Genomic DNA, 24566 nt, shown 5'->3' with positions numbered 1-24566 from the left:
TTTACTTTTTGAATATTTGGCACCATTATATTTCCTACTTTTGATTTGACGTTTTAGCAAACTAAAAAAAAAAAATGATTAAAATTTGCAATTCCAATGAGAAAATTCCATAGTGTAACCTTTCATCTACTCTAGTACCATTATTATGGTATTGGATACTTCGAAAGCAGGAATAAAATCAATCTGGATGCAAGTGAAAATCAATAAATTACCTCTGATGCAACTTATTCAGTCAAATACATATTTTTAGGACCCAAAAAAGTAATTAAAAAAAAAAAGTCCAGGAGGACTCTAATTTTTGCTGCATTAGTGGCATTAATTATGCACTGAATTCCTTGCATAAGTGTATGTTGTGGGCAACTGGCAGCCACTCTCACAGCCCTATCCCACCAAACTCTGTTAAAGTCTCATTTACCTTATTCTTACCATTAAATTGATTCAAATTCTACACTGGCCCAAAAGTTGTATACCTTATCACTAAATCTTTCTAACTCTCTCTGCAGGGAATTAATTGGGACCACTCTGAGCTCCTAATAATGATAAGTTTAGTGAAGAAGAGTTGTAAATTTGAATATGGTCAAGTTCCACCTTGATATTCAGTAAATAGGAGTCCTTTTGCTGAACAATAAATCCTATATCTTGGAAAATATTCTTAAATTTGGAAAACAAAGGACCCGAAAAAAAAAAAAACAGTAGATTTTCATTATGGTGGTCTGTCAAGCAGCCAAAAATGCTTTTATGAATTGGCCACATGGTAAAGGATTATGCGCATGAGTTTTGAATCACTGTTCCCATAAAACAAACTTAAAACTGTTGATATCAACATTGCCCCTCCCATATAGGCTTGAATGTTTTTTAACCTTGTGAAACAATAACTTTGGTATCAAAATTGAATTATTACTCTTTCCTACAAGATTATTAAAGCTGTTGGGAGATGGATCTATCACTATATTTATATCAACGTAACAATATGCAATTTGTTTAACCAACCCCATTGCAATTGTTAGGATTCAAGGACATGCCTCAGTTTCATTGAAATAGTGGGTCATTTTCTGTTCATAGCCTCCAGATAAGCTCAAGATCCATAAGTGCAAGCTCGTTTATAAGTCTTTTGCCGGAATGGAAGGTGAATAATAACTTTTTTTCCTCTCTCTCTCTCTCTCTCTGTGTATATATCCGTGTGTGCACGCGTGTGTATTTTTCTTTCTAAATATTTAAAGCTGTCTTGTTCCTGTCTTTTGTCACAGTAGGTGTATTCATAATGACATAGACAAGAATTGCCATTCCCTTATAAAGTTTGTGCAATTAATGAAAGTACATGTCTACCACATGAACATTTTCCATGGGTTATCATCAAAATGAGCAGCATCAGCAGAAAGTGAACACATACCCCATCAAATAATACTACCATGCAACTAGCAGGCAAAGTGAATGATTAAAGGGATGCTCATGTGACACTTTAAATTCTGTATAAGACCCACACACAAAAAAAAAAAAAAATTGCTATTAGTAATCCTTGTGAGAACTTAATAAGAAATGTTCAAAGCCCCTAACATTGATTTAAGGGTTGTTGATGTGTTTTGTGGTGTAAATGTAATTGTTAATTGCTTTGCTAAAAATATAATTAGTTAAATATTGTCATTTGGGTCAGCCCCATCAGCCAAAATTTTGCTATTGATAGCTCTTTGAGTTTAAATCTATATACCTGATATTTTTATTTATATGCATCAAAACCGCTTGTTGATGCTTTCAAAGCACCAATTATCGCGTTAACTTGAATTGAGAAATATCTTTGGACCTACTTTATTAAATATTAATTAAGCTATGACCATTACATTTTTTTGGAAACAAAGAAAAATGGTTGAAATCAAGTAGTAGCAGTAGAGCCAACTAATAACAGACATTTTTTGCCTCCATGTGATGGAAGCTGAAAGCCAATGATCACTTTTGTCTCTACCAAAACATGGTTCTTTAGTCTCTCCATCTTACAGTGTTTGAAAATGAAAAACTAAAAAATAAAAAAATAAAAAATTTGAAATTTTTTTGCTCTAAAACCCACTTTGATAGAGACATATTATCTAATTGCCCCAGCATTAAGTTAACCCACATAATACTACTATAATAATTATTTCTCCCACCCAATCCAAAGCGTGTCAAAGCATATAATTTCACTGTTTTAAGAATTATTGTTTAAATTCAAATGAAGAGCCTGTGGAAATTAATGTTTAACTTTTCATCATGCTCAAAGGAGATTTTCTTATTATTCTTCTTTTTTTTTTTTTTTTTTTTAATTTCTTTTCCTTATAGACCAAACTCAGAACCTGATCTTAGAACAGATATGAAAATTGTCAACTCAGGTGTCTTATGAGGACTCCAAAATGAGATTTCTTAGAACCCTATTAATAGTTTGAGTGAAGGGATTTTAGAGTGCTTGACATTTGAACATGTCTTTGTATTAGTCTCTACTCTCCCTACTACCCTTCAAAGCCCTTGAACTAATGAAAAAAGAGAATTTAAAAGAGAATAAAAGATAAAAAAGGCTCTCAAGTGGTTTCGGAGCTTTGGAGGTAAGCAATTGAATGCAAAAACCTAACAAAAAAAGGACCAAAAGCAAAGTTTGGTCTTTGTCATTGTCAGCTAAAACAATTTATTGCTCAAACTGATATAAAAAAAGTCTTTGTCAAAAAAAGAAAAAAAAAGAAAAGCCACATGGGGTGGGAGTTTTCCACAGCAAGTAGAGAGGAAACCTAGTGAGAGAAACTCTCTCCTATATCCATATATGAATAGGCCACTCAAGAAAAGCAAACAGAAAAAACCTTCTCATTTGGAAAAGTTGTTAGCTGCTTTTGTCTCATGCACTTTTTCTTCAAATTAATTTTGATAGCCGGCAGATCAAGTCAAATGAAGTCCATACATAATATTTGAGAGAGCGTGTAAAAAATTGATTGCTTTTAATTGTAATTAATAATATCTTTGGATTTATATTTTGACCAAAATTTTTATTATTTTTTAACTTAAAACTAGAAATAAAATTAAAGTTGTCAATTGAAAAAAAATCGAAAATCTTGGTCAAAATGGAAATCAAAATTAAAAATTGAAAAACAATGAAAATTGAAGGCCCAATTTTTCTTTTTTTGGCTCAAATAACAATTTGACACGTGTCGAGTTCAAGAGAGATTGAGTCCATCTTATCATAACACTTTGGAAGTCTTAATAGAAAATCATCATGGGTCTTCTTTTCTTTTTCCTTTAAACACACTCATCTCCAACTTTCAGAGTGTGTCTTGCTTGGAAGCATTGTAAGTGAGGGACCCTTAATGTTTAAACAATTTCCATGTCTTCTGTCACCCTTTAAATTATTTTACTCAAAACCAAAACCCCAAAAGACAACCCTAGAATATTAAAATAATAAGTGGAAAACTACTACTACTACTACTATTTTAAAATATATATATATATATATAGATTTAATTAGTTGCTCTCCATAATAGTCATGTGCAATTTTTTTAATGATTCAAATCTAGAAAACAGTACTTAGTAAGATGCATGCAATCTTGTTTAGGTGGTAGTCATTTTCTTGGTGCCCAAAAAGCACAATCTCTAAGAAGAAAGAAAAAGAGTGGTGGTGGTTGTTGTTGCACCTCCAAATTCCATTCAATATTTTCCTATGGATATCACATGCATGCTTATATGTTCTCATGGAGAACAACTGTAAAAATAAACATTGAACTAACTCAGAGAGCCCCCTTTTTTTTTCTTTTTTTAATTGGACTTTCTCTTAGATAACTACTAGAATATTTAAAGATGACCCACCTCACCCCACATAAACTTTTGTTTGTTTATTTATTTATTTATTAATGTTTTTCCTTTATTTTTATTTTTAATTTTTTTTCCTTTTGCCCACTGTCATGCTACTAAATGGGATCCTTAATTTGGTCATTGAAGCATCATTTGGGAAAAGAAAGAAAACAAAAATCCAAGGAACAGAAGGCAACCAGCTGATAATTTTCATGCCCAAACCAAGGTATTGTTAAAGATAATTTTTTATACCGCTTCTTTACAACTTCCGCTTCTTTACAACTTCTACTTCTTAGTAAAAGCTTATTCACTAGTTACAAGTAATTGTTTTTGGTTTTAAGCTTTTTTAAAAGTCTAAGGCTCTTGGGAAAAGCTATCTAAATACATATCCATATTAACATTTCAGAAATATATCAAACAAAACCTTAAAAAATTGACTTCAAACCAATGAACATATCGACTTAGAATTTTTTGCCAATTATTGTTAAAATGATTAGTATTATTAATGAATTTTGACTAAAAATGATAGAAACTAGAAAACACATATTTTCCTTATATTGATTTTTCCTTTTTCTGAATACTCAATTTATTTATAATTTTGTACCAAAATGATCACTATTTGTTATTTTTTATTTTAAATGGAGGATTGGAACTAATTTTGTCCAAAGGATAATAACTTTGTTACTTTGTTACTGGACTTAGAGAATAACTATAGTTATAAGTTTTTTTTTTTTTTTTAATTTTTTTTCAACACCATAATCAAATCAATTCAAGAAAACCATTGTCTATATATGTTACTAAAAGTCATATCTACAATCAATATTATGCTTGAGATTGAAGCTTGAGTTTCCCCTCTATGTCACAGTGTTTAAAAGATTCACGTGAAGCTCACGTGAAGCTTACGTGAGTCCCACAACAAAGGCTTTTTACTTGCCCTACAATGTGGGTAACAGTAATAGACATATCTGGGTTTTTAACTTTAACCAATTTTACGAGTCTGAAGGGAGACAAAAAGTAAAAGTTACTGTTCTTTTGTCACCGCTTGTCACTGTAACTTTTACCTTCCTGTGTTGGGTTCGGTAACAAAACCATTTCGCTGTATTTTGACTAGAAACGTTATATACACGTCCAGCTTAATATCTCGTGCACGCTAATAATTATGGCCGGTGCTAATGTGCGCCTGTGGAGAAATGCGGCACATGATTAGTAGCACGAATTTCGGACCTACGATGGGAATGGAAATGGGTATGTTGGGCCCTTTAACTTTTTTTTTTTTTGAATTATTTTTTAACTTTTTAAAAAAGAGGCAATTAGATATGAATTGTCTAATTAATTAAAGCACAATTATAAAAATGAAACATATATTTTTATATAAAAAAAAATGAAACATGTATAAAATATGTATTTATTTTTTTTTAATGACTGTAAAGTATATTGCAGCTAAAAAGAAAAGAGAGGATAGATTTTTTTTCTTTTTTCTTCTTTTTTTTTTAATACTATTTTCTCTCTTTATGGGCTAGATTAAGAAGGATTGCTAATTAAGAAATCGTTAAAAAAAAAAAAGAGGTACAACGATTTGGCAACAAATTCTTGCTGTCTAGAGGACTTTGAATTTTAAAAATGATTAAGAATTCAATATATATAATTATTTGGCCATATTGCTTGTTTAAAAATTAAAATAATAAAACTGGGTCAAAAAATGTAATTATTTATCACCTATTTTGGAGCTTGGTTTTCATCTTTATTTAGTTGGATCTTTACACTAGCAAATTTTAAATTAGGATTTAAGGTGTACAAACCAAGAGATTCCATATTCATAAAGTACATAAACTAATCAAAAATGCAAAAATATATATAGTTTTTTTTTTCTCATCCTAAAAAAATTATATATAGTGGTTATGATCACCTGATCTTGCTCTCAGATGTTAAGAGTCACATGATCTTGTAATAATCAATTATTTCGTCAAACATAAAAAATGAGAAAGGTTCAATATTTCAACATGCATAATTATTGAAACAAAATAAGCTTCATTATTCATTAAATTATTATGTGATAATATTGAAAAATCATTTTTTAGAATTGTTGAATACCATCAATCAATTTAGCCCATATTATCAATGTAGCTAACGAGCACTAATCCTTCAATATATAAATGGGTAGTATTTTAGATTGTCAAAACCATGAAAAGCTAGAATTCAATTTATTATTATTTTTTTTGGAATTATGCAAAAAATTAAAAATTAGGGTCAAACCAAACAGAAATCAAAATTACAAATTTTTTTTTTGTAAATTCCATTATTTGATACATTTTCTTGGAAAAAAAATAAAAAAAGGGAAAATAAATGTTTAAACTAAAATAAAATCCCAAATCATTAATCTCTTAAAGATTCTTGCATGGCTAATCTGATTGGTGTCGCGTACGGGTTTGAAATGGTCCGGCTCACACTCTATCAAATACTATGCGAGATATAAAACCATTTTCTCACGAGTTACCATATAATACATAATAATAAGCCATTTGGGTCCTGCTTAATGCAATCATTAGCACTAAAAAAAAAAAAAAAAGATAAACCCATGGACACTAAAAACCCACTAATCACTAGAAATTAAAAAAATAATAATAATAAAAATAATTTAATAAAAAAAATCTTAAAGAAAACATTCTCTCACTCTCTCTCTCTCATTTTGTTAATCCATCTCTTTCTTTTTTGCCATTCCAGTATTTATTTATTTATTTAATTTGTCAAAATCATTTTTATATTTCATATATTTTTTTGTATTTGTTTTGGAGTTTTTGGCTCTCTTTTACTGGTAGCAAATAACCTTGTCTTTGAATCAAAGCTTTTTCATCCACATCTGGGTGTGTCTTTCAAACGTCCAAATTTTATTTTATTTTTTTGTTTTTTTAAAGCTTCATTTTGTTGTTCTCTTTTCCTACTGATTTTGCTCTTAGTTTCTTGGTGGGTAGTTGCCAGAATCTTTCATTTCAAACTTTGTTAGTTTCTCTGAGACTGTTTTTTAATTTGGCTTTTTGGGTGACATTTCTTAATCTTCTTCGTTCACAAAACCAACCCCATTTTAGTAAGTAGATTCCAGTATTAGTAGGATCTTGAACTTGGGTGTAGTTTTCTTTTTTTATCTCTCATAAAAACCCACATCACCAAGCTACTGGGTTTTCTTTTTCTTTTTTCTTTCTATTTTTCTTTCTGTTTGAACGTGTTGAGTTTGATGAGTTCTTCTGGGAGGAAATGAGCTCTCTTGCTACATTTCAGCTTCTGTGTCTGATTTTGGGTGTTCTTTTTGTGGTTGGTAATGCCTTTCCATCAAAAGAAGGTATGTTTTTTTTTTTTTTTTTTTTTTTTTTTGTGGTTAGCATTCTCTTTCCCAGATCGTGATTTGTGTGAATCTCTGTTTTGTTAGTATGAAAATGTGGGAAAAAAGATGCAAGAATTTGATTTTCTCAATTCTTTATTTATTTTTATTTTTTAAATTTAAGAAGTGATTTAGATATCAATGGAAACAAAACTTCACTTCGTAAAAATTCCTGCTTTGCTAATTATGTACTACAATTTTTGTAAGGTTTTAGATTGTGTCAATATCAATTTCTTTCCCCTTTTTTCTTGACTACCAAACAGAGCGCTAGAGGGCTCAAATATTAAGTACAATAAATTGTACAATATCCATTTCTATTTTTGGTTAGACCTGAACTTTTTGTTGGTGATGTACTGTAGATTCAAACTGAAAAAGAAAAATAAAGAACAAGTGGTGCATTCACGTTTTCACTGTCCAAAATTGTCGTCTGTGTATAGATCTCCACTGACTAGAAATTCTGGATTTGGCACAGTTTCTGCCCTCACGAGCTTTAGGGAAGCTATGTTTGAAGACCCACAACTGGTTTTGTCAAATTGGAATGCCCTGGATCCGGATCCTTGTGACTGGGACGGCATTTCATGTTCCATGGCTCGAGATCATGTTATAATGATGTAAGATATAATCCGTCTATTTTAGTGCACAAATATCCTGTATTCATTTCCCAAATTTAGATCTTTGTTTGATAGTAGAAATAAGTTTCAGCTTTTTTATGGTAATAATGTGTGCTTGAACTCTTTTTGTAGCAACATTTCTGGGGCCTCTTTAAGAGGGTTCCTTACACCAGAATTGGGTCAGCTCAGCTCCTTGCAAAAACTGTATGCTTTTCTCCACATGCCATTCTGAGAATGAACTTTTTTTTTTTTTTTTCGGCGCATATCTATTTCCAAATTACAATGGTTGGATCTGAATTTTTATGTAATGGTGGATTTGTAGAATTTTGCATGGAAATAGGCTGCTTGGGATAATACCTAAAGAATTGGGCTTGTTAAAGAGCCTCACTGTCTTGGATTTGGGAAAGAATGAACTCACGGGTCCAATTCCTCCAGAGATCGGGAACTTGACCAGTGTTGTGACAATGTAATATGGATTTAATAGCTAGCCATTTTGGATCATGCTTTAGCATCTGGCTTGTCTTGGGTTTTTCTTACTGGTATAATTTACTATTCTTGCAGAAACCTCCAGTCAAATGGTTTGACTGGTAAGCTACCTCCAGAGCTTGGAAATTTGAGGCACCTACAGGTGCTTCAATTGGATCGGAATAGGCTGCGAGGAACTGTTCCTGCAACTGGCAATGCTGATATTACATCCAGCGATTATGGAATGTAAGTAGGATAAATAGATTCTTGCATTGGAAGTCTTTTATCTGAAGTTATCCCATCCTTTTTTATTGTGCAATTTTGCTAAGATAATTGCCTTTAAGTCATGCTTTTTGTGGTAGCTTACATGTTTGTATGTCTATACACACACACACACATGTCTAGATTCTTGCATTGGAAGTCTTTATCTGAAGTTATCCTGTGCTTTTTTATTGTGCAATTTTGCTAGGATAATTGCCTTAAAGTCATGCTTTTTGTGGAGCTTAGGCGTCAATGTGTATACTCATGCTCACATGCATGCATACATACATATTTATGTATAATTAGTTGCCAAAACTAGTTGATTAACTAATAAAAACAAGATGGTCATTGATGTACCATAATTCTAAACGGTTAATGGAGCTCCTGTGAATATGTGCAGATAGCTAATATAACAGGACAGTTCGCGTGGTGGTTGTTCTAAAATATTCTCTCTTTTATTATTCTTGTTCTAATGTCTAGGTAGCCAGTACTTCATTTAAATTTCAATATGTTATTCACAAAAGCTTTTGAGAAGCTCACTAGGAAGGAAGGCTACATTATGTGTCACCGTTAAATTGATGTTTCTTTCTTCTTGAATTTTCTCTAACTGTTGTTCCTGCTTCAGGTATGCATCATTGGGCTTTTGTCGCTCACCTCAATTCAAAGTTGCAGATTTCTCATACAACTTCTTTAGTGGGAGCATACCCAAGTGCTTGGAGTATCTTCCAAAGTATCTTCCTGACCCTTCTTTGTCATTGATCTTTTTTGTTTGTATGCATTTGCTTACCTAGATGATTTCATGCAGGACAAGTTTTCAAGGAAACTGCCTCCAGAACAAAAATCCCATACAGCGTTCTGAAAAGCAATGTGGTACGTGTAACATGATTTTCCCTTGTGGGATTAAGTTGTTGAACTCTTTGAAATATGCATTAGGCATGTATGAAGGCATGTCGAGCATATCAATCATGCTGTCTCCTATGTAAATTGTAGGGGTGTATATTTTAAAGAATTTGATAGGAAATTAAAGCATTTTGTTAATGATAAAAATCAGTGTTATATTTGCAGGCATGGTGTTCATCATCCTGATATTGTAATACTGATTGTTATAGTTGTGACACTTAAATATTTTCAGATGGTGCTTCCCCTGCCAAAAGCCATCCAATGAGTGACCAAAAGCACAAGCCTGTCGAAAATGAAACCAAGCATCAGCAAACGTCGAAACCTGCGTGGCTTTTGGCACTGGAAGTAGTGACAGGAACCATGGTGGGTTCTCTCTTTTTGGTTGCTATTCTCACTGCAATGCAGAAATGCAATAGCAAATCTTCTATTATAATTCCTTGGAAGAAATCAGCAAGTGAGAAGGACCATCTTACAGTATACATAGGTCAGGTTTCAAACCCCATCTACCTCAATTCAATTGTAGTTTTTGAATTGTTATAGGTGAAGAATGACATTAATTCTTTAGTGTGATTCCTTTACAGATTCTGAGATGTTGAAAGATGTTGTTAAATACAGCAGACAAGAGCTTGAAGTAGCCTGTGAAGATTTCAGCAATATTATTGGCTCTTCACCAGATAGTTTGGTCTATAAAGGAATCATTAAAGGTGGGCCAGAGATTGCTGTGATATCTCTCTGTATTAAAGAAGAGCTTTGGACTGGCTATCTTGAACTCTATTTTCAGAGAGAGGTGATATGCTTGCCATCTAAAGAAACCTTTCCGAGTAAAGCATTTGCTGAAAACATCGCTTGAAGATTAAAAATTTGTAAAAGCTAGCAAATTATTTACAATTTCACATTACTTTCCATTCAGGTGGCAGATTTGGCAAGATTAAATCATGAGAATACGGGAAAATTGCTGGGTTGTTGCAGAGAAAGCACTCCATTTACGAGGATGCTGGTTTTTGAATATGCATCTAATGGGACACTGTATGAGCACCTTCATTGTAAGCATTCTTCATCCTTCTTACCTCATTTGTTTGCTTTGAAATATTTCATGAGCTCAAACCTGACCAAATATTTGACTATAGATGGAGAAGGATGCCAATTATCTTGGACTCGGAGAATGAAAATTGTAATAGGCATTGCTCGGGGACTCAAATATCTTCATACAGAAATTGAGCCACCATTTACTATATCAGAGTTAAATTCAAGTGCTGTATATCTTACAGAAGATTTTTCTCCCAAGGTAAGCCAAAAAACTTATTCAATAACTTGTAAGATATCATGAAGGGTATTTTCAATTTTGAACTGAGACCAGATTATAAAGATTTTCATTTCCAAAGGATATAATATTTATTTGAATTATATCCTTTTCTTTTTTCTTTTTTTATTAGTGGATATTGTTTCTCAATACTGGTAAAAATACTATGAATATTCAGAAAACTACACAAATTTCTGTTTTTAAGAGCATCATCTTGATTTCAACTGCAGCTGGTTGACTTTGAAAGTTGGAAGGGAATTCTTACGAGGTCGGAAAAATATTCTGGCTCTATCAGCAACCAAGGTTCTATTTGTGTTCTTCCAAATTCCCTCGAAGCTCGCCACCTGGATATTCAAGGCAATCTATATGCTTTCGGAGTACTTCTGCTGGAAATAATCAGTGGGAGACCACCATACTGCAAGGACAAAGGGTGCTTGGTAGATTGGGTAAAGACATTTTCTGAAAAACTCTTTTTGAGTTATTTTAAACTTTCATGTTATGGACCGAAAGATTCAAGGCTTCTTCTGTCTAATGCAGGCCAAGGACTATCTTGAACTACCAGAAGTGATGTCTTATGTGGTTGATCCTGAATTGAAGCATTTTAGATATGATGATCTCAAGGTTATATGCGAGGTGGTAAATCTTTGCATAGATCCAGACATCACCAAGCGGCCTCCGATGCAGGAGCTGTGCAGCATGTTGGAAACCAGAATCGACACAACAAACTCAGTTGAGCTCAAGGCATCTTCTTTGGCATGGGCGGAGCTTGCACTTTCATCATAAAATGAGTTTGGAGTTCGAAAGCTAACACACTTGTAAAGCAGAGATATACAATTCTAATACTTTTTTTTTTTTTTTCTTTTACTTGCCTCACCCACTCACTTTTCAGTTTACAATTTCTTTTCCTTGTAAATGCTTTGAGAGGGACCTTGAGAGTTTCTTGCATCACAAAGTCTCGTTGTATACCATTGTTTGATTAGTAAAAGTACTGAAATTACTATTTTACCTAGTCTCTCTGCTGTGGTTAAATCACCCTTTACTTTTCCTATGTGTGAGCAGTTACAGAGGTAAAATGGTAATAATATTTGGGTTATTTATATATGAGCCTTGAATTTTGCATCTATTTGCAATTTGCCTTTTGAATTTTAATTGTTACCTATTGGCCTCTGAACTTAACAGAAACGTGTACATATGCCTCTCTAAAACTTGGTAGAAATTTTGTGCCTATGCTTTCAGCAATAGGACTGTGCAAAGTTTTTAATAATTTGGAGGATAGGTGATAAATATAAAGTATAGGGGCAAATTGTAAATCGGTGTTAAAGTAAACTCTAATTTTATTTATTATTATTACTATTTTTTTGATAAAAGAAGGATTTGTATTAAACCAAAAGAGATATATTTGAGCCACTCGAGCGAGGAGTCTCTTCGAGCCATACACAAAAACGGGGGTCTAAGTGAATCAGATTCAATGGGGGCCCACCTTAAAAACCAGCTGCAACCTCAAAACTCAGCAGCTTCTCCAAATTGCTACTTAAAAAAAAGTGGTAACTAACTCTGTTGCATCAACAGAAACACAGTCTCTAATGGATTTGGTTTTGAAAGTGTTGAAATGCACCAAGCAAGCACTCTTCATTTTATCAAATCATTCATAAAAAAAAATCCCACACGATCAGATTAGAACTTGAGTAGGAGATTTCCCAGAGCTGTGTGTGTGTGATCATAATCATATATGCATCTCCAGATTTCCCTTTTTTTTTTTTTTTCATCCAAATCATTTCAAGCAAATAATTAACAAATTTTTCCACATCCCATGAAATACAACCAAAAAAAAAAAAAAAAAAAAAAAAACTGAACCCAGTACATAAACTTGGATTAATAATAATACAAAAAAAATAAAAAAAGTTGTTGTTCATGTTTGATAATGTTGGCACAAGGAATTGGCACACCTCAAATTCAAAACATGAAACCGGTGAGAACGTGAAGGTCGGTGTTTCGGTTCTCGGTTTCCCTAATATTGCAGAAACCGAAACCGACCGATCATTTTGTGTTAAAATTAAAACTTAAACATACAACCCTCATTTTCTTCTCATTTGAAGCCCTAGCCTCCCCTCTGGCCTCTCCAAAATTCAATCCCAAAAGCAGCCATTAACGAGATTCATCGCCAACTACAACTGCAACATTCACCGTCGAAGCCCAGCTGTTTTTCGTTCTCCTTCTTCTTCTTCTTTGCCATCGCTGAGCTCCCCTGTCATTTCTATACAGGAAGATCTCGGAACTACAATCAGATTTCTCTTTTCAAACCCCACAACCATCGTGTTGTCTTTCAACAAGGTGAACCAACACCTACTTCTCTCATCTTTTTCACCACTTGTTATTTCTTATATATATATATATATATATATATGGATATATATTGGTGTTGAAAGTAGATTTATCTTCAAGTTTAAAACTAAACCATGTGAATGTGACAAACAGAGGTTTCACTTACAGATTTTTAAATTAGTTTCCCCAATTTTGGTTGTTGTTCACATTTTTTAATAAATATTCTTGTATGCATCACTAAAAAAAAGAAATAAAGAATGCCTAAGAATAGACAACAATTACTTGTGCTGAATTTTATTCAAATTGGATGCCCCTTTTATTTATTTATTTATTTATTTATTATTATTATTTTTTTGGTAATTGTATCTGTGGTTGTCACTTGGCATTATGATTTCTACCCCAACTCCCTTTGCTTGTCATCTCACATTCTTTAGTTTAAGGAGCTACTTCACTTGATACCTTTAATTAAAAAAATAAAAATTAAAATTAAGGAAGAATGTAAAACTAAAACGATGAAAGTTAATGAGCTATGCATGTAAGTGGGTGAAAACCATAAGAATCTAATAATAGACAATATTTCCTACAGAATTCTACTCCATGAAACTTCACAATTAATTAATATTATTATGATCACAAAGTTCAGTAAGATGTTTATTGAATGAGCTACTTTTGCAACTATATATTATTTCTAAAAGAAGAAACTTGCAACATAAAAGGTGAGTAATTTTAGGGTTGCTTTGTATAAGATTGAAGATTTATTCAATACGAAAATGAAGCTGATTGTTATTCATTAAATAACCTTATTGTTATTATTATTATTATTAATTATTGAGTTCGGTGATGGTCTGAGGTCTTCCAGATTGCAAAAAGGAAAGAATGCTTCTCTGTTAGTAGTGTGCTTTATATCATGGTCTCTGTTTTGGTCTTTGTTGTTTTCTTTAGTCCACTGGCCAAGCTAAAATGCAAAGAAAAAAGGAATAGACAATGGTTAATCAATTTTTGTAAATGTTGTCTCTTTAATATGCAATGAAACAACATAAATTCAAGGAATTCTAAATTTAAAGATTAGTGCTCATTATCATTGTAATCAGTTACCTCTATGCATTTATATATATATAGGCTGTAATTAGTATATATATATATATATATATATATATATATCGACATACATTTAGGTTGTAAGTATGGCCTTGATTCTGAAGCTTAAAACTTGGTAGTGTTAAATCCACTGTTCTGTAGGTTTATTTTGTATATATTTTATTATTTTTATATATATTCCTAACATGGCTATTTTCAGCAGATAGTACTACGTTGGTGACCCTTATTCACTGCACAAATATGCATATTCATGTCATATTTAAATTTGTACAATTTTTTATTCCATATTAACTTCGTGTTTTGTTTGAATTAAAGTTGCATAGTGGATTTTGAATTCTTATATGCTTATGTATTGTTTTTTTGAACTTGAATGTGTTGGGACGCTATAGATGGAAAGTGATGCTGATTCTGCTGCTTCTAGTTCTAACCCTAGAACTTTAATGGAATATGCCAATTCCTCTAGTACCCCATCTCCCTCATCTCATTTCGATTCACCGCCACATCATCCGCATTTTCCTTCTAGCGCACCACCACCCCTAGCAGGTCTACTACCTTCCAATGAGTTTGAAATGCTACCTCCTTGTAATACTATCACAAACAAAAAAAGGAAAAGACCTAGAACTGTTTTGGGGGTTTGGAATCACTTCACAAAGATTGAAGGATGTGATCCTGCAGAGCTTAAAGTTGCATGTAATTATTGTGGTAGGCACTATGCTAGCGATACTAAAAAAATTGGAGCTAGTATCATGAAATGCCACTTGAATTCATGTAAAGAATATCCTTATAATTTAGAGTATCCCCATCAAAAGAATGTTAGTTTCAAAGGTAGAAAAGATGATGAATATGTTGGTCAAGTTAAAGCATTTAATAAAGAAGCTTGTAAAGCTGCATGTGCTAGGATGATAATCAAAGATGGGTTGCCTTTCACTCTTGTGGAGGGGGAAGGATTCAAAGAATTTTGTGTTGAGCTTTGTTCGGAGTTTGATCCACCATCTAGCAAAGTTATTGCTAGAGATGTATATCAACTTTATTTGGAGGAGAAAAAGAAACTTCAAAGTTTTTTTATGAACAATAATGTCATGGTTAGCCTTACTACAGATACATGGACCTCAATTCAAAATATTAATTACATGGTGCTCACTGCTCATTTTGTTGATAGTGATTGGATACTACAAAAGAAGATTTTGAATTTTTGTCAAATTGCTAATGATAAGGGTGAGACAATTGGCAAGCTAATTGAGAGTTGTTTAATTGAATGGCATATCGAAAGGTTTTTCACTATAACCATGGACAATGCCAAAACAAATGATGTTGCCATTGCATATTTGAGAAGGAAGTTGACAAATTGGAAAAATGGTTGTGTTTTAGAGGGTGAGTTTCTTCATATGCAATGTTGTGCTCATATTACGAATTTAATAGTGACTGATGTATTAAATGAGCAAAACAACTTAATTGATCTCATTCGAAAAGCTGTGAAATATGTGAGATCCTGTCCCTCTAAGTTACTAGAGTTTATGGTTTGTGCCTGGAAAGAGAAGATAGAGCCCAAAAAACTTTTGACTTTGGATGTGTCTACTAGGTGGGATTCCACGTATTTAATGTTGGAGGCTGCATGCAAGTTTGAAAATGCTTTTAATAGAATGGAGGAGGAGGATAAACAATATGTCTCCTATTTTGGAGATGTTACACCTCAACCATCGGATTGGAAGAAAGCCCGTGTGCTTGTTCAATTTTTGAAGATTTTTTATGATATTACACTTATATTTAGTTCTTCTTTGAAAGTCAATTCTAATTTGTTTGTCATTGAGTTTGCAAAGATTGAGAAGTTATTGTTGGATTGGATGGTGGACAAAGATGCAACTTTAAGTGGTATGGCTAGTAACATGAAGGTGAAACTTCATAAATATTGGGGGTCAATTGAAAAAATTAACGAATTGTTATTTGTAGCTCATGTTCTTGATCCTCGATTCAAACTTAGTTTTATCGAATTTGCTATTGATAAGCTATATCCTCAAGAAGTGAGTGAAAAAATTTTGCAAGGTGTGAAAGATACTTTGTATAGATTGTTTGAGTTTTATGTTGCTTCATCAACTCCTGCTGACACTCAAACTTTGAATGGTGTTCAACCAACAAATGAGGTGAATTCTTCTTGTGCTCATGGTGAAGAAAAAGGTATAATGTGGGAGTTTAAAAGAAGGAAGATGGATAGTAGCTACCATAAGAAAAATGAGGTTGATAGGTACTTAATGGAACTGGAAGAGGATGAGGACAATGCATTTTTTAATGTATTAGATTGGTGGAAGTTGAATTCTACAAAATACAAGGTTTTATCATTACTTGCTCGGGATGTACTTGCTATTCCATTGTCTACTGTTGCTTCGGAATCGGCCTTTAACTTTGGGGGTCGCATTTTGGATCCATTTAGAAGCTCACTAACTCCAAAAATTGTGGAAGCACTAATATGTTCCCAAAATTGGCTTAGATCAATTCCTCTCCCATTTCACATATGTGCTTATGATGATTGCTTTGAATTGTGCCAAGATGTTGAGAAAGGTACTTTAACAATTAGTTTGCAAATATTTTCAATGAACAACTATTTTCTTTCAAAAGTTAAATCGTGCCTTTAACAGTTTAGAATGATTCTTTTTTTTTTTTTTTTTTTTGTGATTTTAATATATTGGTATGACATGATCTATTCTTTTATCAATTTTTCAGGTATAAGTGGAAATGGATCTTCATCACCTTGGACACCAATGTTGACGTTTGATTAAGTTTTTAGGTAAAGAAACTATGTTTAGCTATCTATTTATATGTTTTCTTCACTAATTTGTTATACTAATTTTATTTATGTTTTTGTTCATAATTTATATTTTATAAGCTTGCAGGGAATGTTGAAGTTGAAAATTTTGCACTTTGGAGGCTGGACTTTGAGGGGCAAAGAACATCAAGAAAGACTGTGTGTTTTAAATTTAAATTATTTTGGCTTAGAACATGTGGTTTTTTTAATTTTTTAATTTTATGTTTTTAAGTTTGGACTTGTGATTTATCATTAGATCTACTTTAATTGAACTTGTAGGTTATCGGTCTTCGTTCTCTATATGCATCATAATTTAATTTGTTTTGGACATGTAAGTTATTTTTTTAACTTGGATTTCTATTTGTAGTTTATTTTTTTAACTATAGTGTTTTGTTTCCCTTTTTTTTTTTTTTTTTTTTGGGTAATAGCTAAATATTTTTTGTTAGTTTGTATATTACTTAATCCTTAAATTTAAATATTTTTTTGTTAGTTTGTATATTACTTAATCCTTAAATTTTTTGCTAAATTTCCACCAACTCTCGACAAGCCTTTAATTTTCACTTAATCCTCTGTTATTCTTTATGAATTGCAGCTGGGTGATGCTTAGTTTGGCTTCCATGTAGAGCCCCGTTTTTTTTTTTTTTTTTTTTTTTTTTTTTTGAGCTATTAACGCATGTATATCAGCCAAAAAAACAAAAATAATAAAAAAAAAAGAAAAAAGAAAAGAAAAGATAATATGGGTTGTTTCTGTTTATGTTTATTGTCAACATTTGTAAGATAACTTGAAATAGCCTCAAAACAAAAAGAAATAGGCCCAAATTTAAAGAGTAATCCTCCCCAATAGTTTGGTGTTTAAAAAAAAATCTCTAAATGATATGAACAGTCTGACAATGAGGTCATAATGGTCCAAAATAGTGCTGGCCCAAAACCAAAATCAAAGCCAATCGAGGGATATCCGATCCTTGCAAATTTGGAATTTAGTTGCAAATCGAAGCCCTATACTTTCTAGATCAAGTAACATCAGCTTTCATTTCAACAAAGGATAAGAAAAAAGGTCACGACATAGAAGGAAGAAGAAGAATAAGCAAATACAGAGATACAGAGATGGAGGTAAAAACCATACTCACCGATCGCATTTCTTTCTTTGGGAGATGCAAATGTCCGGCAAGCTCTTTCGATTTTTCACATGTTCCAGCAAGCTTTTTTGGTTTTCCACTGCGAACCAACGATCTGCTTGGTGAGAGAATAGATTAGGACTTTGTTTGAGTTTGGGACAAAAATGACCCAAGGGAAAGACATGTCAGATGAGTTCCAATCGATTGGGATAAAATTACTGTTTGGAATAAGTTGTTCCGATCTTAAAATGACAAACCAAACATCATATTGGGATGCAGTTCCGTCCAATCCTAGCCAATACTGTGTATCAAACACACTCTTAGGTACTACCAGCAGTAGATGCTCAGGTCTCACTCGACAAATACAAAGCTCATAATTCGTAATATCAAAACCAACAAGGAAAAATCAAGAAGCAAAATACAATTCAACCAAAACCACTATTTATGCTTGGAAGGAGAGAAATGATTGTCATTGGGATTCCTCTTCCCGCTGAAAACTGATAATGCCTTCCTTACTGGAGACTGCAATGGAGCCTATGGTGAGTGAAGATCACTAGTGAAGAACTCATCCCCTGAAAGTCAACAAAAATATGCTTTCTAAAACTTTGGTAGAAATTTTGCGTCTATGCTTTCAGCAATAGGACTGTGCAAAGTTTTTAATAATTTTTGGGATAGGTGATAAATATAGAGTTTTAGGGGCAAATTGTAAATCGGTGTTAAAGTACAGGGGCATAGATGTAAAAAAAAACTCTAATTTTATTTATTATTATTATTATTATTATGTTGACAAAAGAAGGATTTGTAATTGTATTAAACCAAAAGAGATATATTTGAGCCACTCGAGCGATGAGTCTCTTCAAGCCAAACGCAAACTGGTGAGCCACACAATTTTGAATTCCCTAGAAAAGAAAGAGCACTGAGCACTGAAAATGTTGAAAAATTAAAATAAAATAAATAATGCAGCTTCTGGTGAACTCTGTTTCAAGCACTCTTACTGTGGAGTGGATTCGAGGCCCCAATCTTCAGGTTCTTTCTTTGTACCAATTTCCGGTATCCAATTTCTTTTATATTTTCATCTTCATCATCGATTTCTGATCAATTTTTTTGACTTCATATTGTTCCCTATTTAGGGGTTTTAGGTTTCGATTAAAAATACTTTTTTTTTTTTCCCTTCTCTTTTATTATTTTATTTTAGTCAATTTTTAATTTTTCTATTATATGTATGAAGATTATTTAGGGTGTTTTTGGTTGAATAATTTTTTTTGTTTTCTTAACCAGTTCAGAGGGGTTTGAGCTGTGTCTCTATCTACCTCTAAGGCAAACAAGGCAGTGACCATTCGTACTAACCATGAAAGACGAAGACGAATTCAGTTTCTAAAACCCTAAACCCTACTTATTTCACACTTTGTAAAGTAGGAATTATGGAAAACACGAAGTTTTACCAAACAGATTGCGATGCGCTTTTGTCCCAAATTAAGCACCATGAGAAGGACATTCAACTCAAACGGAGGTCTGTCTCTTCTTTTTTCCTTTTTTTCCATTATTATTATTATTATTTATTTATTTATTTTTTTTTTAAGTAATCTCAGCAATTCATGTCAAACTAATCCAAAGAACTTTTACGTTAAAAAAAAAAAAAGGCTTTTAATCAAGCTTAAATTGAAGATATTCTAGCAAAGTTTAATGTTTAAAACCAGCTTAGATTAATAAATTGGAAAAAAATTTTACAACTTGTTAAATTCAGATTAAAGTATGAGATTCAATGGCAAAATAGCTTCCTTGTTATTATGCACGTTGGAAAAAGTTGAGGATAGTGGGCTTAATCATCTAGAACTGTTGGATTTCATGTTATATCGAATATATGTAATCCAATGACTTTAAATAATTGAGCCCTGCTTATCCTCAATTGATATCCTCACCTGAGCACCATTGTACAAATATTTTATGTAATTGTTATGAATCTTTTCAATTTGAGATACAGACTTACAAGACATGCCTTTGCAGGTGGTTGTTGGGGCTTCCTACATCTAAACATGGAAGGAAGAAGTTTGAAACACACAAATTTTTACAAAATGGGTATGTAGAGATAATTTCATTAATATTTTCCATAGCCATCTACATTACTCTAATAGTTGTTTTCCTTGTTGCCGCCTCAGGTCACTGCCTGAATCTTTTCTTAGGGAAGACGATGTAAGTTCTTTTTACTTTTTGTATGTACTTTGGTTCTTTGATTTAAACACAATATGTGATATTTGTTGTACTATTTTGTGAAGCTCTAGTGCTATGGCGTAAAAGATTAACCTTTCTATTGTATTTGCAATTATTATTTCTTTTTTCTTTGCTAGCTTCTTTATGATAATCTTGGTGTCTTTTTGTTTCCAGATATTCTATGAGACTGTAAAATCATATGTTTTGGAAGCCTTTGGTCATGCTGGAAGAAGTTATCCTGTTGTTCAAGATAACTTGGGATTGTCTGATATGCCCCGTACATCAAGAGTCATTTTGTCATGCCTTGATGATTTGACCAATAAGGGGCTTTACCTTCTTGCTACAGTACTAACGGAAGGCCAGGTCAGGTTCCAAAAAACTCGTTGGAAGATGAAAAAGGTTATTAGAGAATCGCTTTGGGTGATTCTTGGAAGCCAAAATCATAAACATTATCAATCAGAAATTTCTTCAAAGATACTTCAACTTCTTTCTGACCCACAAAGTTTCCGAAATAATTGTGTGCCATTTTTGACTTCCAGATACCCAACTCATCATGCTGCCACTAGACAAGTATTGGATGGACTAGAGGACTTGCCATTCCAAACCTTGATGCCAATGCATAGGAAGCTAAGAGGGCGGCAACAAATTACACCTCAGTTACAGCCCCACAAAAGTGGATGGAATCGAGAACCCCTAATTAAACAAGTTAGGAAAACTGGTGAGAAAATGCTTGCAGAACTTGGTATAGGGGATAAACTACAGGATCCATTAGCCAAAGCTATGGCAGTAGCAGATTTATCAGTGAAGCTGACACCTGGTTTTCATAATTCCTCCACAATGGAGTTTCATGAATTCTCACCAAAAATAAAAATATTGCAGAATGACATAACTAAGGCTATTTGGTTGGTTAGCACAAAGGTTGGGACACCAGAGCTGAGAAAATTACAGCTTGTATTAGATCCAAATTCCAATATATCAAGCAGGAGCTTACGAACATCAATAAAGAAAATGTTAATTGAATATCTTTTTGAGTGCAGTGATATGGTTACTATTCCAAAGTCACTATTGGAAGCTGTAGCTATTATCAACAAGGATTCTCGACGTACACCTGATGATTCCTTCCTGAAGGATGAAATTGAAGAAGAGGTAGAATGCATATTGAGTGTGAGCGCCCACACAGAGCAGGTTTTTTGGGATTTGCTGTCTGACCATAACTTTGATCTAGATTTCACTGATGCATATATGGAGGATTTGCAAGATAGTGATGATGATGATGGTAGTGGACTACATGAAGATAGAATCTCACAAAATAGCAGCCACACATTGGATTCAAATGATCAAGTTGAAAGTACTGGGGATTATGTACCATGTGATACTGCTGTGACCGTGGATGACTCACATGTCGAGGGGCTCAAACCTAACTTATCCAGTGAAGTAGATTCTTTGAATGTCCGTGATACTAAAAAAGAAGTAAATGATAATTTTTTACCCAGATCCATCGATCAATTGGATCCAACAGATGCAACACATTTATTTCCTTTTAAGCTGTCCTTTATGGAGCCAAAGGGTTTTAATGGCAATAAAACCTCAAATTCAAACCAGTACCTTGCAATACAAGATGTTTGTGACGAGACAAGCATGATTGCTTATAATCTCATTGGTCATATGTTGGAGAAGTTTGCATGGACACAAGGCTTGGATTTAGACTGGACCGAAAATTTTTATGTGAGACATAAATTTCCAGACGAAGAAGATTCTCAAGGTATCCAAACGAAACTATCTTTTTTCTTTTTTTTTCACTCCTACTTTTTTCTATTTATGCCATATAAATAATTTGCCGATCAAAATTGATTTTTTTTTTCCCAACTATTTTTGCTAATTACGATTTTGAGTAGTTACGCTCACAGATTAAAAGATATATTATTTATTTTCTTAGTTTTCTTTCTCTTTATCGGTGCCCTTCAATTTAACTTTTTTCTTGGCTTGTTATGACTATCTGGTATGTTTGCTGGAATGTAGTAGACTGGATGATAGTTCGGTTAATATAATTTGGGATTGAGTTTCAATATATGCAATCTTATTTGCATGGGAGACACATATCCAATCTGGAAAACCTGTTTTATGAATCTGAAATTGAGTTGTGGCTCTGCTGTTTATTACTGTGGACATAAAAGAATTCTACAAATGCTAAAACAAACCAAATTATTTTTATTTTATGTTATTCAAACTTTTTGGGTTATGTCTTTATCTTGGTGCATCATTTTGACTCAGAAAGCTAAATAATAATAATAATAATAATATTACTTAATGATATTTTTCTGCATATTTCTGTTTAGTTGCAAGAGACGAGCAAACTAGACACAAGGAAAATGATGGCTTGGTAACCATTCGATTAATCAAGGAGCTAATGCCTTTTCTTCCTGACAGGTATGCATGCTTCAACTTGTTCTTGTTTGAATCCTGATTTTTTTAATTTTTTATTTTTTTAATATAATCATGATGAGTAACTGTTTAACTATTCTACTCTGCAGTGGAATAGAAAGGTTGAAGAAGTTGATGGACTTGTAATCTCTTGGGGCTCCTCATTTGTTGATTTTTACGTTCTTTAAATTAAACTTGGGCGCCTCAAGCATTAGTGTCCAATACTTGAGGATGCATTTTTTTGTGGCTGTCATACAAGATAGGGGTAGTGGAGGCTTGGTTCGATTGGTTTTTGTAGTTGTTTTTAAGCAAACCAAAGCGAATCAATGGTAAAAATCAAACTGAAATTCGGTTCAGTTTGTAATATTATTTTTTCTTTTAACTTTTTTTATTTTTTTATAATTTTTTAAAAATTAATTAGTATTATTTATTTATTAAATAATTTAAAAACATAAAAAATATATTAAAATTATAATTAATTATAATAATTTTTTTTTAAAGTTATGGAACGGTTTGCACCCACCTCTAATAGGAGGGAAGTAATGAATATATAATATGAAACAACACATACATTTGTTCTTTCAAACTACAGAACACAATGTAACATACAATTTACCAATTTACCAAATAGATAGCTACTAACATTATTATTTTTACATTTTTGTTATTGAATTATTTACTTGTTAGCGTCATTTTCTCATTTTCCCAAACATTATCCCAAGAACCACCAGAAGCAGCCTTGGATCTCTCAATATAGTTGCGGTTCTGGGGACCAGGGAGTGGAAGTCTATCAGGACCCGGTGGTTGAACCTTCTTGGACTTTGTTCTTATCCTAGAATCCTCATTGCAAATCTGCTAAGTTCTCCATATAACATGCCACAGCTATCAATAAGCCACATTCAAAAAATGTCATACTTTACCATTTCATTGAGTGCAAAACAGATACTTCTGTTGCTAAAGAAACACAACGTTCAATGGAGAGGTTTAGATGACAATTCTCTTGTTAAGACATCCTGGTGAAATTTGCTACATACTTATGTGTATCCTTAAAGATATGCATATATTTTGAAACAAACATATATCTTTCAAAGGATCCACATGAATGTGCCTCAAAGTTCATCAGGGTGTTCTAATGAAATATTGAATGGAGATTTAAATAACACAAAGCATAAAATGTCATCTACTAGAAGGGCCCCAAAAGTTTTCAGTAACTAGCAGAAAGTTCAAAGCGCCTAATATTTTCCAGGAAATCCCCATGGCAAGTAAACCCAATCGACCGGTCAGTTACTGAATGAAAGGTATGACATAGATAACACTCTAATCAAAAGATAAAAGATGAAAAATACCTGAAGAAATGCAGTTATGAACATATGGAAAGCTTGAGACTTCTGGTCCATGAGAATATTAGTATGCGACTGAAAATGTTTACCACTACCTGCATCTGGTACTATAAGAAAAACTGATCATCGGTAATATTTTGTCAAAAATTATAGTTCTAAAGAGTAGCTCTGATTACAAACTCTCATCATACAACATGATGAAAAAACAATTACTGGAATAATTTCATTATATTCTTCATGGTTAGCAGTAATTTAGCAGTGTTAGACATCTGGGTGAATGGGATGAAATTATGAGTAGTATAGAGTAGCCTGCCTAGTGGAAAAACCAGATAGAAGGAACACTATTGATATCTTTATTTAAGAAACTAAAACCAGCTCAAAAAATCTATCATCTCTTATGTACTGTCGAATTTTAACTTAAAGTCATCCATACGATGTTAAAAAAAATTGATTGTGAGCACAGAAAATAGGTCAAAGAACATCATGGAGTAGAGTCAGAATATTGTTTTGTCGCAAGAAGCTAATCCTGGCTTTAATATGTGGAAAATCCTTGGTAT

General features: G+C 32.7%; 3 protein-coding genes across 7 annotated transcripts; all 3 read left to right on the top strand.

The window, feature by feature from the left end:
* The first annotated feature begins 6448 nt into the window (after nucleotides 1–6448).
* On the top strand, nucleotides 6449–11713 carry LOC107429882 (probable LRR receptor-like serine/threonine-protein kinase At1g63430). 2 transcript variants are annotated; one of them, XM_016040640.4, is made up of 13 exons: nucleotides 6449–7132; nucleotides 7644–7782; nucleotides 7915–7986; nucleotides 8105–8248; nucleotides 8344–8493; nucleotides 9134–9238; nucleotides 9314–9378; nucleotides 9641–9892; nucleotides 9990–10195; nucleotides 10319–10451; nucleotides 10536–10693; nucleotides 10939–11154; nucleotides 11246–11713. In XM_016040640.4, the coding sequence occupies exons 1-13, from the start codon at nucleotides 7048–7050 to the stop codon at nucleotides 11489–11491; spliced, it is 1971 nt and encodes a 656-aa protein (XP_015896126.3). In that variant the 5' UTR covers nucleotides 6449–7047; the 3' UTR covers nucleotides 11492–11713. The 2 variants fall into 2 exon arrangements, with proteins under 2 accessions (XP_015896126.3, XP_048320510.2); XM_048464553.2 differs by having other exon boundaries at nucleotides 7531–7782.
* Nucleotides 11714–12094: 381 nt separating this feature from the next.
* LOC107429889 (zinc finger BED domain-containing protein RICESLEEPER 2-like) lies at nucleotides 12095–17216 on the top strand. 2 transcript variants are annotated; one of them, XM_025079349.3, is made up of 4 exons: nucleotides 12095–13039; nucleotides 14518–16681; nucleotides 16844–16907; nucleotides 17014–17216. In XM_025079349.3, exons 2-3 carry the CDS (start codon nucleotides 14518–14520, stop codon nucleotides 16897–16899), a joined length of 2220 nt encoding a protein of 739 aa, XP_024935117.3. In that variant the 5' UTR covers nucleotides 12095–13039; the 3' UTR covers nucleotides 16900–16907; nucleotides 17014–17216. The 2 variants fall into 2 exon arrangements, with proteins under 2 accessions (XP_024935117.3, XP_024935116.3); XM_025079348.3 differs by having other exon boundaries at nucleotides 17007–17216.
* A 1658-nt stretch (nucleotides 17217–18874) lies between these two features.
* Nucleotides 18875–23049, top strand: LOC107429876 (uncharacterized). 3 transcript variants are annotated; one of them, XM_048464279.2, is made up of 8 exons: nucleotides 18875–19066; nucleotides 19319–19550; nucleotides 20045–20116; nucleotides 20197–20230; nucleotides 20423–20616; nucleotides 20788–22010; nucleotides 22585–22675; nucleotides 22780–23049. In XM_048464279.2, exons 2-8 carry the CDS (start codon nucleotides 19462–19464, stop codon nucleotides 22814–22816), a joined length of 1740 nt encoding a protein of 579 aa, XP_048320236.2. In that variant the 5' UTR covers nucleotides 18875–19066; nucleotides 19319–19461; the 3' UTR covers nucleotides 22817–23049. The 3 variants fall into 3 exon arrangements, with proteins under 3 accessions (XP_048320236.2, XP_048320234.2, XP_048320233.2); XM_048464277.2 differs by having other exon boundaries at nucleotides 19324–19550; nucleotides 20423–22010; XM_048464276.2 differs by having other exon boundaries at nucleotides 20423–22010.
* Nucleotides 23050–24566: the final 1517 nt, after the last annotated feature.

The sequence above is a fragment of the Ziziphus jujuba genome, chromosome 6, assembly GCF_031755915.1.
Source record: "Ziziphus jujuba cultivar Dongzao chromosome 6, ASM3175591v1".
Lineage (NCBI taxonomy): Eukaryota > Viridiplantae > Streptophyta > Magnoliopsida > Rosales > Rhamnaceae > Ziziphus > Ziziphus jujuba.
The sequence above is the reverse complement of the archived record's forward strand: the minus strand, read 5'-3'. Positions and strand labels throughout refer to the sequence as shown.